This window comes from Mus pahari, chromosome 11 (genome assembly GCF_900095145.1).
Source record: "Mus pahari chromosome 11, PAHARI_EIJ_v1.1, whole genome shotgun sequence".
In the NCBI taxonomy this organism is placed as follows: domain Eukaryota; kingdom Metazoa; phylum Chordata; class Mammalia; order Rodentia; family Muridae; genus Mus; species Mus pahari.
The window spans coordinates 33,875,085-33,890,115 of NC_034600.1; the positions used below are offsets into that span (position 1 = coordinate 33,875,085).

General features: G+C 44.0%; 1 protein-coding gene across 8 annotated transcripts in view; it reads right to left on the reverse strand.

The window, feature by feature from the left end:
• Positions 1–15,031, reverse strand: part of Mast4 (microtubule associated serine/threonine kinase family member 4) — a 591,509-nt gene that overhangs the window by 393,739 nt on the left and 182,739 nt on the right. For 7 of the 8 annotated variants that reach the window (XM_021208672.1, XM_029544159.1, XM_029544158.1 and 4 more), the window contains one exon: positions 2,986–3,110. In XM_021208672.1, coding sequence (XP_021064331.1) covers positions 2,986–3,110 — 125 coding nt within the window. Of the gene's footprint in view, positions 1–2,985; positions 3,111–10,249; positions 10,327–15,031 lie in introns of those variants that run through there. The other variant, XM_029544163.1, reaches the window with a different exon arrangement.

The window sequence follows — 15,031 nt, forward strand, 5'->3', positions numbered from 1 at the left end:
AAAAAAAAAAAAAAAAAAAAAAAAGACTGACAGATCTCTGCCTATCAGGACACCTTGACCACCCCAGCAGTAAATGGTCTAAGCTCATGCTGGCCTTTGTGTCTGAATTTAGCCGCAGTTCAGCTAACACATCTTGAAGCTTCATATAAAGCTTGTGGGTAGTAGCTCAACTAATGATTTAAAGGATTCTCTACTAAGAATGTTATCTGGCACATTTTAGGGGGCACTTTTCTCGTGTTCTCTATTAACATTTCTTATTTTTGCACCCTATGCCCATGTTTGGCATGCATTTTAGCAATGAAAAGGTCAGATTGTGTCTGGGCATGTGATCGCCTGTACGAGGTAATAAAACAGAGAACTCACAGCAGAGTCGCTTTTTTCCGGATGATTTACTTGCCTACAAGCGCATCCGTAATATTACCATTCAAGTATTAGGGTTGCAGCGTTAGAATCACACTGTCAAAAATGATAAATTGTGAAGTCTTCCTGTCTTAAAAGGTAAATGCTCACAGAAAAAGAAGCTTTTAACAAATTCCCCAAGGAAAACAACCCAGTTAGCATGGGGTATGGGGGATGCTGAAGGAAGAGTCCCATCCTGCCCCCAACCACGTCACCGTCTTCTCCGGAGATCACTGCTCCGTGCATTCAGATTGCTAAGTTTTCTGAAAGAAGGGTCAGAAATTTCAGAGTCAAAATGGGCTTCCCTGATTGTTTTAACACGTCTTTGCATTCTGCGGCTGCAGATGAGGTCCTGATATTTGGGACTTGCTCTGTTTACATATCTCCTTAATGCTAAGGCAGGACTCGAGGCTAGACCTAATCAAATCTCCAGAGACTGTATTTTACCCCAATATCCAACATAATTTATCGCCAGTGTGTAAAATTATAAAACACCAGAACAGAGATTTATATATACTATTGCATTTTTTTTCATTAAGAGATACTGAAAGACCTATCACCATATTCTGTAACTTTACCACTTAAAAGTAACTTGTATATTTGTCACTTAGTTTTATGGGTTTGTTTTTGTTTGTTCAGGTGCAGAAAAATAAACCCTGGGCCTCACACATGCTAAGGAAGTATTCTGCCCTTGCACCATGTCCCCAGACCAAGCTGTAAAGAATTGCAATGTGAGTTAGAGAAGATCAGTAAGTGCCCGAGAAGGAGTTGGAAAGATGCTCAGCAGACATAGTGACTGTCACTGAAACATAAGAACTCAAGGTTGGAACCTCAGAACTCAGCAAGACAGCTGACTGCAATCCCAGCACTGGCAGGGCAGAGCCAGGGTTCCTGGGCACGGTGGCTAGTTATACCAGCTGGAGTTAGTGAGCTTCAGATTTGGCAGGAGACGCTGACTAATAAAGTGGAGAGTGACCAAGGAAGACCATGACATCAAGTTTGGGCCTCCACACATGAACGCATACATGTACATGTACATACATGTGTAACTACATGCACACACACACATATATACATTTTAAAAAAGACATCCAGCAAGAAAACAAAAATCTAATCAGCATAACGGTTACAAATCAAGGTTACACTGGGAAAGAAAAAGAGAAAAGTCCAATTCTGTGGTAGCAACAAAAACACAGATCTATCTATTCCAGCTAGTAAATATGGGGAGTGCTCGTACCAGAAGGTCATTTTTTTTTTCCTGTGCAGAAAATCAAATCCAAGACTTCCTACGTGCTCGGCAAGCACTCTACGCCTGTGCCTAGCTAACACCATTTCTAATCAACATCAAAAAGAATGAACTTTCCAAGGATCACCAGCGGATGCTGAAGAGCTGGGTAGGTTTTCGGCAGGAAGCATATTTGCATAGCCAACACTACCTGCATAGCCTACAGTACCTGCATAGCCTACACTGCCTGCATAGCCTACACTACCTGCATAGCCTACACTACCTGCATAGCCTACACTACCTGCATAGCCTACACTACCTGCATAGCCTACACTACCTGCNAGCCTACACTACCTGCATAGCCTACACTACCTGCATAGCCTACACTACCTGCATAGCCTACACTACCTGCATAGCCTACACTACCTGCATAGCCTCCCCAGATTGCTCCTATACTGCAAGAGGGGAAGTCAGGGGTAATAACTACAGAATAACTAGGCAGTGCCTTGACTGGGCGATCCAAATTAACATCAGTGAGGGGCAGAGACACATCATGCAGCTGTCAAGAACAAGTCTCGAGGACACATCACCACTTCTCAATTTGGAACAGGAATGTGCACATCCGAGTCTGGCTATGGGAAAACAGCAGATAAGCCCTATATAAAAATGTGTCTATAACTGTTTTTCAACAGTGTTGATGTCAGCAAAGACAAAGCAAGGGTGTGGGGGCGTACCAGATCAAAGGATAGCAAGGAGATGGGTGCTTGGATATGCACAGGACCACAGGCTGGATGCTGTGCTGTGGAGGGGCAGGTATTAGAATGGACACAGTTGAGTCTGCTGGTGAAACTGAACCAGATGGTTAAGCCGACACGGGTCTTTATCAGCGAAAAAATTATTCAGGCTGATAACTGCCAAAGCACAGGGGTGTGATGGACACACATCTCACTCTCAGGTCACTCAAGAACTGTGTAGTGCATTTTCACATAAATATATGGACACACCACATACAAACATACACACAACAAAAGATAAGCAAGTTGGGCAAGGACCTAAATAAGAAACAGACTGGAGCCGTCTATGCTTTTCTTAACCCGTGACTTTACCACAGCTTTCGGTTTTTTAGAAAGCTTTTTGTTGTTTGTTTGGATTTTTTAAAGGCTAGAAACATTTTCAGTTCTTGGGGCCCCGGTGGCAGACATGGAACCAAATAGAAGTATTCCACATTTGGGGATGGCCAGGAAGAAACCGGCACACAGAGAGCCAGGCATGACCACTGCCCAAACCGTGGTTAGCATGAAGCAGCGAAACTGCCCACAGTGAGACAATGGCCAGGGTAACTCTGACCACACACAACTCACCAAGCTGGCTGTGAGCGAGGGAGCCGACTGGCCGAGGGCCTGGCTGCGCATGCGCACGAGGTTGGACGTCTCCGCCGAGGCAGGCCAGGCCTGTCCTGATACCGGGTTTGGAAGGAGGTACCTCCCTGTTCAAAGTAGAAAAGAAAACAGAGTCAGCGAGAGGCAGCGCACCGGTGTAGTTCTGCAGACACAGTGGGCAATTCCAAGCCATCTTTCTTCTACATTCCTTCTGCCATGCACAGTAGCTATGCTGACGAGTAGCGAACAAAGAAAAATGTTTTAATTAAGTCAGGAGACACCATGGTGGGTTCTGCCCCTGACTTCCCACTGAAACCCAAGGAAATCACTTTGTCTGCTGGGAACGGGGGCTTCGTTATGTTAGGGTGAAGTGGCTTTTTTTTTTTTTCTGCCTATTCCACAGGAATGTTTTAAGAATGCATGTAAATACATGAGTTGTTCTCGGCATCACACAAATAAATGGGGTGTGTTTATGATGCTATTTGAAGCCAATCTAATATGGAAAGCAATCTAGAAATGAGCTACAAAGTGGACATCATGATGAACAAAAGATGAGGTGGCAATCTCTCAAGGTGAAATGAACTGCTGTCCCTTTCCCCAGCTTTTCTCTGTGACGTGCAGGTGGCTGTCCAGCCCTGTCCATCAAGTACGTGATGGCATCCATTTGTATAAATCAGGACATTAGGGTCAGACTAGCTCACTGTATAATCTCCATCAACCTTGAACTCATACACACACACATACACACAAACACACATGTATACTCATACACACATACATACGCTCACACACACAGCTACACACTCACATACATACACACATTCACACACTCGCATGCATGCACATATACACACACATTCACATACACATACACACACATGCACACATACACACTCATATTCACACACATATACATACATGCACACATACACACTCACACACATACACACACACACACACACAAACACACACACACGTGCTTTTAGAATAGATAGATCTACACTGCAGTTTACTCTGAACACAAACTAGGCTGCTAAAAAATACAAGGGAGTTCGGTTTCTTTACTTTGGTAAAGCTAGAATGCCTACAACTATTAACAGACCAACGATGCTTAATGAACATTGTCTGATTTTATCTGCTTTGCCTTAGCCCTAGAACAGTGACTTGACTCTCATTTACTGCGTAGAGCAAAGAAGAGTGGGCATTTTCTTGCCAGAAACAGGAAGAAGAAGACAAGACTCTCCTGTGTAGAGACTCCATCAGAATCTGCAGTGCCTACAGCTGCTCACCCTGTAGCAGAAGGGACACCTGATCCCTCCCTCAAGCAGGCACCTAACAGGCATGTCTGACTAGTTAATAATGACTGTGACATATTACGCAGTTTAACGCCATGATGCATGCAGATCATGGGCACCATAGAAACTAGGCATTATGGGCATTACCCATCAACCATCAGGATAAAAGATCTAATGCTTAAAAAAAAAAAAAAAAAACAAAGTGCTTTCAGAATTTTCCATTTTAATTACAGAAGGAAAAATGGTTTCTGACTTTGCAAAAGTGATCATTTACTTATTGCATAGTGTAAGCACAAAAGCCTAAACCCCAGTTCTAATGCAAAAAAAAAGTTATCACATATGCTTAGGTGAAAATATAAGTTATTTATCAAGAAGATAAGAAAATTTATCAAGAAAATATAAGTTATTTATCAAGAAGAATTCGTGAATTCTATGTGTAAGAAAGTGTAAGTGTGTGTGTGTGTGCATGTGTGCATGTGTGTGTGTATGTGTGTGTGTGTGTGTGTCTGTGCCCAGTTCTTACTAGTTGTGTGTCAGAGGAGTTTTTCAGCCTCACTATCACAGAGCCTGGTTCTCCTCCACCACTATTGTGATAAAATACCCTAGGTTTGCTGTGCTCTTAATCGGCTTACTTAAAGCAGAAGGTACAATACTGAGTAATGTTAAAATAAGTTAACATTTCTCCACGGAAATAGCAAAATCAGAATTCTCTCTGGCGGAGGGAGGAACATGCTAGGCCTACCTTTTCATATCTTATAACCAGAGATGAGGCCCAGGCCAAGGTCTGGTGGATTCCGGATAAGTGTTCTGTCATTAAGTTCTACCTCAGGTCCCTATATTTTATTACTTTAAAATTATCTGCAGGGGGTGTGGCAGGATGGCTCAGTAGGTAACGGCTCTTGCTTTGGAAGCCCGACAACCTGAGTTTGGTCCCCAGAACCCACATAAAGGTGGAAGAAGGGAACTTACTCCCCAGTTATCCTCTGACCTCCACATGGGGGCTGTGGCATGTGAGCATACACATATGCAACAACAATAAAAAAAACTTTCATAGTTTGAAGAATGTTGAATTTGGAATTTCATCTCCCAGACCGTGAGGTTTGCTAGTTCAACTCAGAAGTCTAAATAAAGAAGTAAGCATTGACTTGTGGCTGCAAACATTTCCATTGTACATGAACCTGGAAAGGGCTCCAAACGTCAAGCTTAGGTTACATACAGCTGGCTGGCGGGTGTATGGGGCTGCAGTGAACAGTCCTGTTTCTACATGGAACATTTTATAATTTTGCTTTGGGTGTTTTTGTCAAAAATGCATTCCATAGTCTAACTCAGCAAACCAACCCCAAGTGCCTTCCTTCCGGCCCTCCAAATGACAGTTGCTAAGTGATTGATGATATCACGAGGGTGGAAGAGTGGATAAGGAAGTCTAGAGTCAGGAAGAGATCTGATGGGCAATCGGAGCGAAGGGGAACCATGAGGAGCCTCCACCCCACAGCCAACAGCTCCTGGCGAATCCTCCATATGGGGGGCTGGATCTGATCTCAGATCACTGGGCTGAGGGAAAACCGGACTCTACACAGAACCCAGAAACAGCAGAAGGAATGCACAGAAGGAACCAAAACCAGGGCCCTTTGTTCATTCATGCTGACCTTCCCTTTGAAGATCTGCCTTTTGTTAAAGGAGAGGCAGTGAGACCGGAGTGCTACCTTGCTTTTTTGCTGACATTACTATTAAAGTTAATTCCGTATCTCAGTAACCGCTCTCATACATAGATTCTACCTCATTACAAAGAACACAGGTATGCCTTCGGTTCCTTTGCTATCTCAACAGAGCTTAACCCAGCAGATGACACTTGGATTTAATAACCAACCAGCCACCGTCCTTGCAAGTATCCTTGACTCTCTTGACTATACCTAACAGAATGTAGAGGATGCTGGCAGCTGGGGTAAGTGATATCTACTCTAGCTGTGGGTAGCTTTAAGGTCGGATGTTGAGTCTCAGGACTGAATGCCAAAACTGATTTCTTTTACTCATGGCACAACCTTCTCCAAGCCCCGGGCTCCTCATTTGTAAAGAGGAGGAAGACAAACAGGGTTGATGTAAATCCCAGTCAGAAATACGCTATAGACTTCAACACTCAATCAGATTGGCTTCAGATGCAAGGAATATAATAGAGGTTACAATGAGAAAAAAAAATACAAGTTAAGATACAAGGAAAATTAATTAGTAACTGCACAGACATGTACACGATGAGATGTTTATATATCACGTAATAGGTTGGATCCCAGATGTCATTATTCTTGCATAGATCTTATCCTAAAGAATCACACAAATGCTACAAATTAATACAACACATGGGATACATCATTTTTGCCTGGACCCCCATTAGTGTTAATCGGGGAACGAGAATAGCAGATGGGTCTAAGGCGATCGTTAGAAGGCACTAGCACAGCACCATAGCTGGTAGCGATCACATCAAACTTCATATAAATCTACTTTCTGATGACTACCAAGGGCTTCTGAAAAGTGTGTTGCTGTTACATTCATGCATCATTTGCTGCCTACGGTTTAAGAAAATTAGCATCTGTCAACAGTATTGTTCGGCTGCACAGGGTGGAAATTAATGGATAATACCATTTCTAATGTGTTGTAGGAGAGGTGAGCTTGCTTAGCAATCTGGCTTCTCATTTTAATACCAAATGGAGCTTGTTGTCACAACTGGAACCTTGGTTAGCGCCACGCTCTTTGAAAACATGTTTCTAAAACCCCACCGGGTTCATTAAAACTCTCCTTAAATAGCCTCTACTGACCAAACCAGAAATGTGGTGGTACAAAACACAAGTCTATATTAAAGCTGAAATCAGTTGCCCAGATTGATACCAGAAACTATCAAGTCTGGGCCATTTGGACTACTGACAGCAGATACTATGGCTGTATTGGCCACAGAGAGCGAGCGAGCGAGCAGGGACCCTGCGTTCATCCATAGCTACACAATAACATGAATATTACTGAGCATAGATGCAGGCCCTGTCCTGGCTCTACCTAAGCGCATATTGGCCTCTCTTGGAATATGCTTTCCTTTGTTACGACCCTAAATTCCACGACAGGGTAAAGCCAGCAACTTTATGGATGCGTGCTCTCAGGCAGGAGATACATGCTTTCAAACCACCCCATAGGTGGAACTGTCCCTCCGAAACAGGAAAACAGCGAGTCAGCAATAATTTTCAGCAGAATGGCCATATAAAGAATTAAATATAGCCTCCAGAGAGCTCCTTTATCATTGGGGAATCATGGCACCTGACTAGATCTGAAAGCTCCCATTAAAAATGTTCCATCTCACTTGGAGGGCCTCGTAGATTTAGCCATCAGTCTACAGTCTTACCTTTGGGGTTATTTCTTTCGGATTATAACCGGGATATCAAAGGAAAAGGAAGACTGAATGACTACATTTAAAAATACCGCTTCAGTCTGGCTTCTGGTACTGAGCTATACTTGAGAGTGTTGAAAAAGAAGTCTTCATCTCTCTCTAAGGCAGCAACCAAGAAGCTTGCTGGTGTGGCCAATGCCTTGCTCTTTCATGGTGGGTTCTGAGAACACGGGAGAACCTTATTAGGGATGTAAAGAGAAAGGAGGAGTCCTTCCAGAGGTTAGGGGATAAGAACGAAGCATGAAGGCTGGGATGGTATTGGCCATGAGCAGACAAATTGGACCATGCATTTTTTTTTGGGGGGGGATGTCTCAGCCAGTTCTCCCGTTATTAAAGGAGCAGCCAGATGCTAAGCAAGCTCACCTCTCATACTATACACTGGAAATGGTACTACAGAATATAGGTTAATATGTTTTTGGATATCCGCCTGTTCGTTAGTCCCTTTAGCATTCCCTGAAACTCCACAGTAGTCCCCTGAAACCTTGTACTCACCAGCACTCTGGAAAAGGCCACAGTTGCACCATCCCAACCTCCACACTGCCTAGTAAAATTTCCCCTGCTTAACTCCCCTGTAGGGACATCTACGAAGGATGTGAAAGCGAGGCTGCAAACATCTATGCATCCATCTTCCAAGTAGCAGTAATGCTGTGAGCTAAGAGAAGCCACACATCCACCAATGAGTAAAGTTTATCAATGCAACGCAATGCTAGCCTATAAGTGGAATGAAATTCTATAACATTGATGAACCATAAAGACATCATGCTAAATTAAATAAGCTAGTCACACAAGGCTAGATAGATGTTATACAATTCCCTTCCCATAAAGCACCTGGAATAGTCAATTCACTGAGACAGTACAACGATGGCTTCTGGGTTTGGGGGAAGAGAGAGAAATCCTCACATAAAGCACATAGACTTTCAGTGTGGGATGGTAAAACTGTTCCAGAGATGGATGACGACAGTGGTTGTACGACATAAATGTATTAAATGTGACTAAATCAAACACTTAAAAATGTTTAAGACATTAGAGTATATTGTGTATCTTTCACTACCTATTAAAAAAAAAAAATCACCTCTGCTTAAATCCCTGTTTTCTTTTAGGAAAAAACCCAATGGGATACTTGGGCTTTATCAAAGCAGATAGCTACACAATCCACATCAACTCCCCCTATTGCAAATTATACTTAATAACCCACACCCTTCCCATCACAAGCAGGGAAAGTGAACTTTTCAAGTGCTCTCCAAACTTCAGAAAAGGGTAAGCCCCACGCTAAGTTGCTGGCGGGATCTGGACAGAATTGATGACTCAGCAGCCACTGCCTGGGTATCCTCCATCATCACTGCCTGGGTATCCTCCATCATCACTGCCTGGGTATCCTCCATCATCACTGCCTGGGTATCCTCCATCATCGCACAGAGATCCTTCCTCCATGCCCCATTGCTCACTCCTAAACATTTGCTCCCTTGTCGTCATGACCCTCATCCCCACAGCAATTACAGCCTCCTTTATTCATCTTCACCACTGCTACGACAACACGCGAACACGGCTCCCTTCATCTTCCTTCTCGTATGGGTGACTGCCTTCCAATTTCTTGTCCCCATTGCAAAGGAACAACTAGAAGGCATCAACAATTCTGCTAACTCATTCTTCTTCTCAATGGCATAAATAAATACAGCTTGGAAAACCAGCAGATGTGTGACCACAGTGTTAAGTTCCATTGATTTCTATACTGTACTACTTCGCAATCCTTTTTGAAAAATTCTGTGTTTTTTGACATGAGAGAAGTCCAGAGCTCACCCTTGAAGCTCGGTCCTTGGTATCCCTGCTCACTCACCAGCAGTCTCCAGCTGACACAGAAATGGAAAGCAGAATACAAGCACATACACATAGCTTTGGATGGTGCTATCATAGCTGATATGGGCCTACTAGGTCTTAGGCATTGGAGTCCTCTCTACATTCGCCATGTGACTCAGATTCATCCAAAACACTGCCATCTAGATTCTGTAGTACCATTGACAGCATTCTCTATTTAACATAGAATAGCTAGGCAGTACTAATAAATATCTGGTGACCTAATCAAGAACAAGGCTTTGAAAGACACTTACAGCACAGGAAGCTGGCATCAGCATTCTTTGGAAGTTAACAATTTCATACACCTAGATAGACTGGGTGGATGACAAAAAGTCTCGGAGAGTGATTGAAGCCCAGGACCATGCTGTCAGAGCGCTAGGAACTCTGGGAAATGGCAGAACTCATATACCTACAGTATGGAATTCAAAGCCTTTGGACAAACCACAAGGCTATAGAGGTCTCTGCAGCTGCCACGGCCACTGTCAATCACAGCTTTAGTTCTAAATCAAACCTAACTTTTGGTACAGGTACTGTGGTAAGGCAGTTCAAAGATGCAGCCGTTCTGCACACCCAATCTAATACAGCCAGCCTGTTACTCATGCCATTTTATCATGACAGGGCAAAAATGCCAACACACAGTACATTTTTAAAGAGAACAACTCCAAATGGTACTTACAGAGAAATTCATTTGGCCTTTTGCTTGTTTTCCCTTAACTTGTTCTTGAAGCAGACTTTCTTACCATCTACCACGACTACCTCTCAACCTGCCCCTAAGAAGAATAGATATCAGGAGCAAATCGGTTAATGCATGAGCCACAGCATGGTAAGCTATGTTCCTACAATTCAACTCCACCACCGCCTTTGTCTGTAGTAACCCTCAGCAAATTCTTCCACTCTTTCCACTCTGCAAAATCACCCAGCTGTGGCCTCCGACTTCCCACTGTGCCTAGATCACCAAGGCAGTCTCCCCTTGGGCGGTGCCTGCTTGGATCTAAAATTCTTAAAAAGTAAATAAATATTAGTTTGGCCCTGAGCTCTATTTGCACAGATCAAAGGCAAAGTGGCTACTGGAAATAGATTTTTTTTTTTTTTTTTGGTAAGGCAGCGATAAACAGAGCCCTGTTTAATAAGGACGCTGTAACAAGCCATGGACACCGGAAGACTGTGTGAGCAAGGGCATGGAGGAGGTGCGTGGTGGCACTGTGACAGTGGCAGCTAAGAGACACCGGGCAGAGGTCAGAGTTAACCTGCGCGATCTGGCCTACCTCCACTCGGGTATTGAAATATAATTCAGTAGAATGAATTGCTAGACATGTCTAAGCCCCCTGGGAAATGACAGATATTGATGAATGCTGCTGGCAAGATATATGGAAGGAAAAGGCAAATAAATAGAACAATTTTTTTTTTCTCAGAGTCATTTTGTGGATATGTGGAATGGCTGTTAAGGCGCTTGTCAGCCCACTTCCTTCCTTCTGTCTCCCTCTGCATATTTGCCTCCTTCTCCCTGGTCTGAAATCTCCCTGAGGACCAGTACCTTCCCCCCTCAAGATGATCACTAAATGTCACCTCTTCCATACCCACCGGGCGTGTTCTCAGCCGAGTGCCTGGCATCCTACCATGACTTCCTTCCATTGGAGTGTAGTCATTGGCTTTGCCAGAACCAGGGACTGATTTCTAACTCAGGAAGTGGATTCCAGTTCCACACTGCTGGGCCCCAGGAAAGCGCTTCACATACTCCACTCAAACCCCTTGGCCCTGTGGTAGCTGTCTGACCTTGCCCGGGCTCTTTGACTTTGAAGCTTCAATTGCCTGCAAAAAAATGTACTACAAACTGGAGATGGTAATTTCACAAGGTGAACTAACTGGGGATTTAAATAAAGAAAGTATTATTGTGCAAGACAAAGCAAAGGCCCACAATAAACAATAACCTGGCATCCCTTATGCTCTCCCTCCTAAACCTCTTCCCTGTAAGGATCCTGCTTGTGCCATGCCCAGGATGGAAAAAGCCCTTCCCAGGGTTGGGCACCTTGGGAACACTGATTCTCATTCCAATAGCCAGGTGGGCAAGCAGCCAGGCAGGCACTGGCTTGCATTCTGCCTCCACATTCACTAGCTAGGGAGCCCTAGGTGAGCAGCTTCTCCCCCCACCCCCAAACGTGATTTCCCTCACATCTAGTAATGATAGGAGTGGACAAACATATGCAAAGTGCATAATACTTGCTGCGCACACAGACTGCAGTCCAGGTCCCCTCTAGACACATCACCCTTTGGGGGTACCGTTGGAAAAGCAGCTATACTTTTAAACCAGAGCTACTCCTCAGACTCCTCCATCACAACACGTTCTCCAGGTGCGTGCACAAGTTGGGTTATACCGATTTCTAGGTACCATACATTCTGCCACCTTGAGAATCCCATGCCCTCTGAGGCTGCTGCGGCTTACATCACACTCAGCATAGCGCCACAGCCCATACCCAGAATGCACTGCACTTCTGCAGAGTAGCACTTACACCTCCTGTTTCATTTGTGTTTCTCTCCAGGATACTTCATCCTTTGTTGTCTTCCATAGAGTACCACATAGTCTAGAATAGTGAAATTTGATTCCCTTCTTTGTTTCATGACAACCACCACCACCACCACCACCACCCACCTCAGGGGCCTTAAACTTTAAATGGAAGCTGCCTTGCTGCTTCTCTGGCTTTGATTTTTATCTTTTACGAAGCGTGTGTAAGAGTCCTCCACCTCCACAATATACCGCAGATTTCAGAGGGAGCTGCCTACCCTCAATAGATGAGAAAACGACTTGTGCTGACTATCTTGCTTTTCAAAGAAGTTATGAAGCCTACTCAATAACATCCCCCTCCCTCCGTGACCAGATGCTTTGATTGATGTTGCTGAATGTCACCCACGGGCCTGTGACGCTAAACACTGCTGACAGTTGTCCTACATCTGAACAGTTATAGAAGTCAAGGAGAAATCGGGGATCAGGAGCCTTGCAAGATAAACGAACAGAACAAGATCAGCCTTAGAGGGGATAAACGCCACAACACCAAATATGCAGACATTTCCAGCTGGGCCCAAATTCTTTATCAAGCTTCCTACTTATTCAAGGAAATCTCTACACACAGCCCCTTTCACATAGCATGTGTTACTATGTGTATTTTCTTAGAATCACTAACAATTCCCGGCTGGGCCTACTCTAAACAGATTTCGAGTTCTTCCACAATAATGATGCCTATATATAATCCCTTAAGGGTGTTTTTTTTTTTTTTTTTACTTTTTTATTTTTTGCCTTAAGAAATGTTTGTTAATGTTGAGTAATGGATTATAAACAAGAAATCGAGAACAAGTTTTATATGGTTTGTTTTGTATGGTTATAAAACAAACATTGCTTCAAAATAACATACAGGTCTCCTCTCTTGCCTTAATGACAAATACTTCGAGGTCCCTATTTCTGGTTTGAGAGGTCTCAGTCAGAACCGGAGAAACTGTTCTCCAAAGTTAGTAATTGCCAAATCCATCTGGTTTAAAAACAACAAGCTCTATGGGGACATTGTTATCCAAGCTGCAAGCTTATGCTGTGAATTAAATCTTCACAAATACCCACGTGCTTTATACAGTACACCATAAGAGTGCCCTTATATTTAAGGAAAGGAAACTCAAAGCCCAGATTAGCATCATGATTGCCTCAGCTCTGTCTGACAATGAATGGCAGGTGTGGGGCAGGAATTCAGCCTTTCCATTTCTGCTCTATTAGCCACTGACTACTTCTGAAATCTCCCACGACATGAAGTAGCTGTGAGCGCTGAGGTCACTGCTTTGTATTTTACAATAACACTATCACCAGGCAACTTAACATGCCAGAGAGAGAGAAAGAGACAGAGAGACAGAGAGACAGACACACAGAGAGAGACAGAGAGAGATACAGAGAGAGAGACAGAGAGAGAGAGAGAGAGAGAGAGAGGAGTCAGTCATGTTTATGGGGAAATCGTAGGCTGAGATAGGGAAGGTTACCAACTGGCTATTCCAATCCACCTCCCAAAGGTCGTCCCTCAAGCTTGAAGGCCTGATCATTTTCCACTAGCCATTCCTTTAGTGCATTTATTCTTCAGCTATTTGAATCCCCAGAGAACACTGTGGGTGTCAGAAGTCATCACGATAAGGGATATGCACACTAACTTTCACACACTGCCAAGCGTATCACACATCAGATCTGTCTGCAGTCTGTCATCTACAAAGATGGTCCCGATTCCAGTGTAATAAAGAAGTTGGTGGAGATGTATTAATGCCGGTGTATCATGTCTCTCGCCCACTGCCGTTCCTGGCTCACAAAGACCTATGAGGCAACATGTCTGATGAGGCCGAAATATAGAATCATTGTAATGTTTCAAGAAAGGATGGCCACATGCAAACGAAGGAAGCCTAAAGAAATCTGAATTCAAATATACAACTGCATGTATTGCCTAAATACGGCATTGAATGTACATATACTAAAATAGCAGTTCTTTACCTAAGAGGTAACTGGGTACACTGCAGGCTACTTAGCAACTCTGCTACTGAGCACTTAGTACTTGCAGTGTGTGGGATTTGCTGTGAGGAGACAAAAGAAAAGTTCTCAAGGAATCTATCAACAAGTGAAAGGAGTAACAGGTTTATAAGCAATGAAATGCAGAAGCAATTTACCCATGGAGAAATGTGTGTGTGTGCATGTGTGTGTGTGTGTGAGTGTGTGTGTGTGTGCATGTGTGTGTGCGTGTGCACGCGCGTGCACGTGTGCGTGTGTGCGTGCATGTGTGTGTGCGTGTGCGTGCGTGTGTGTGCATGCGTGTGAGTGTGTGTGTGCACGCATGTGTGTGTGCATGTGTGTGCGCGTGTGCGTGTGTGCGCGCGCGCGTGTGTGTGTGTGTGTGCGCGTGTGTGCGTGTGTGTGTGCGTGTGTGTGGTGGGGGATCCAGGAAGATGGGCACCTGGGGAGTGAGGAAAAGGTGGCCAAAGCAACAAAAACAACAAGAAGGGCTTGGGATGGACCTTGTTTTGTTTGGTTGGCGTGGCTCAGATCGAACCTCAAGCCCAGGGTCACACACGTGGTCAGCAAGACGATACTGACCACTGAGCCACACGGCTCCAGCCCTGGAATGGAATGGGGATCCAGAAAAGATCAGTTCATTTCCCTTTCATACCACTCTGAGTACACGCACAACTTACTGCTTTCCTTAAAAACAAACAAACAAACAAATAAACATGTTATTTCCCTGTACCCGTATAGCCAAAGACTAGTAGAAGAGAATGGAAATCAACCAAGCAAGCCCTCATGCATTAATAATCCTAGAAACCAGAGCGCGGAGAGAGCCGTGGTGGGCTACCTAGCTCCAATTATTTAATAAGAAGGTTTAAATTTATTAGACTGGGCTAAACTTTTTTCCTTAATCTGACTTCAGGGAGGTTTCCATCCTTTAGAGTA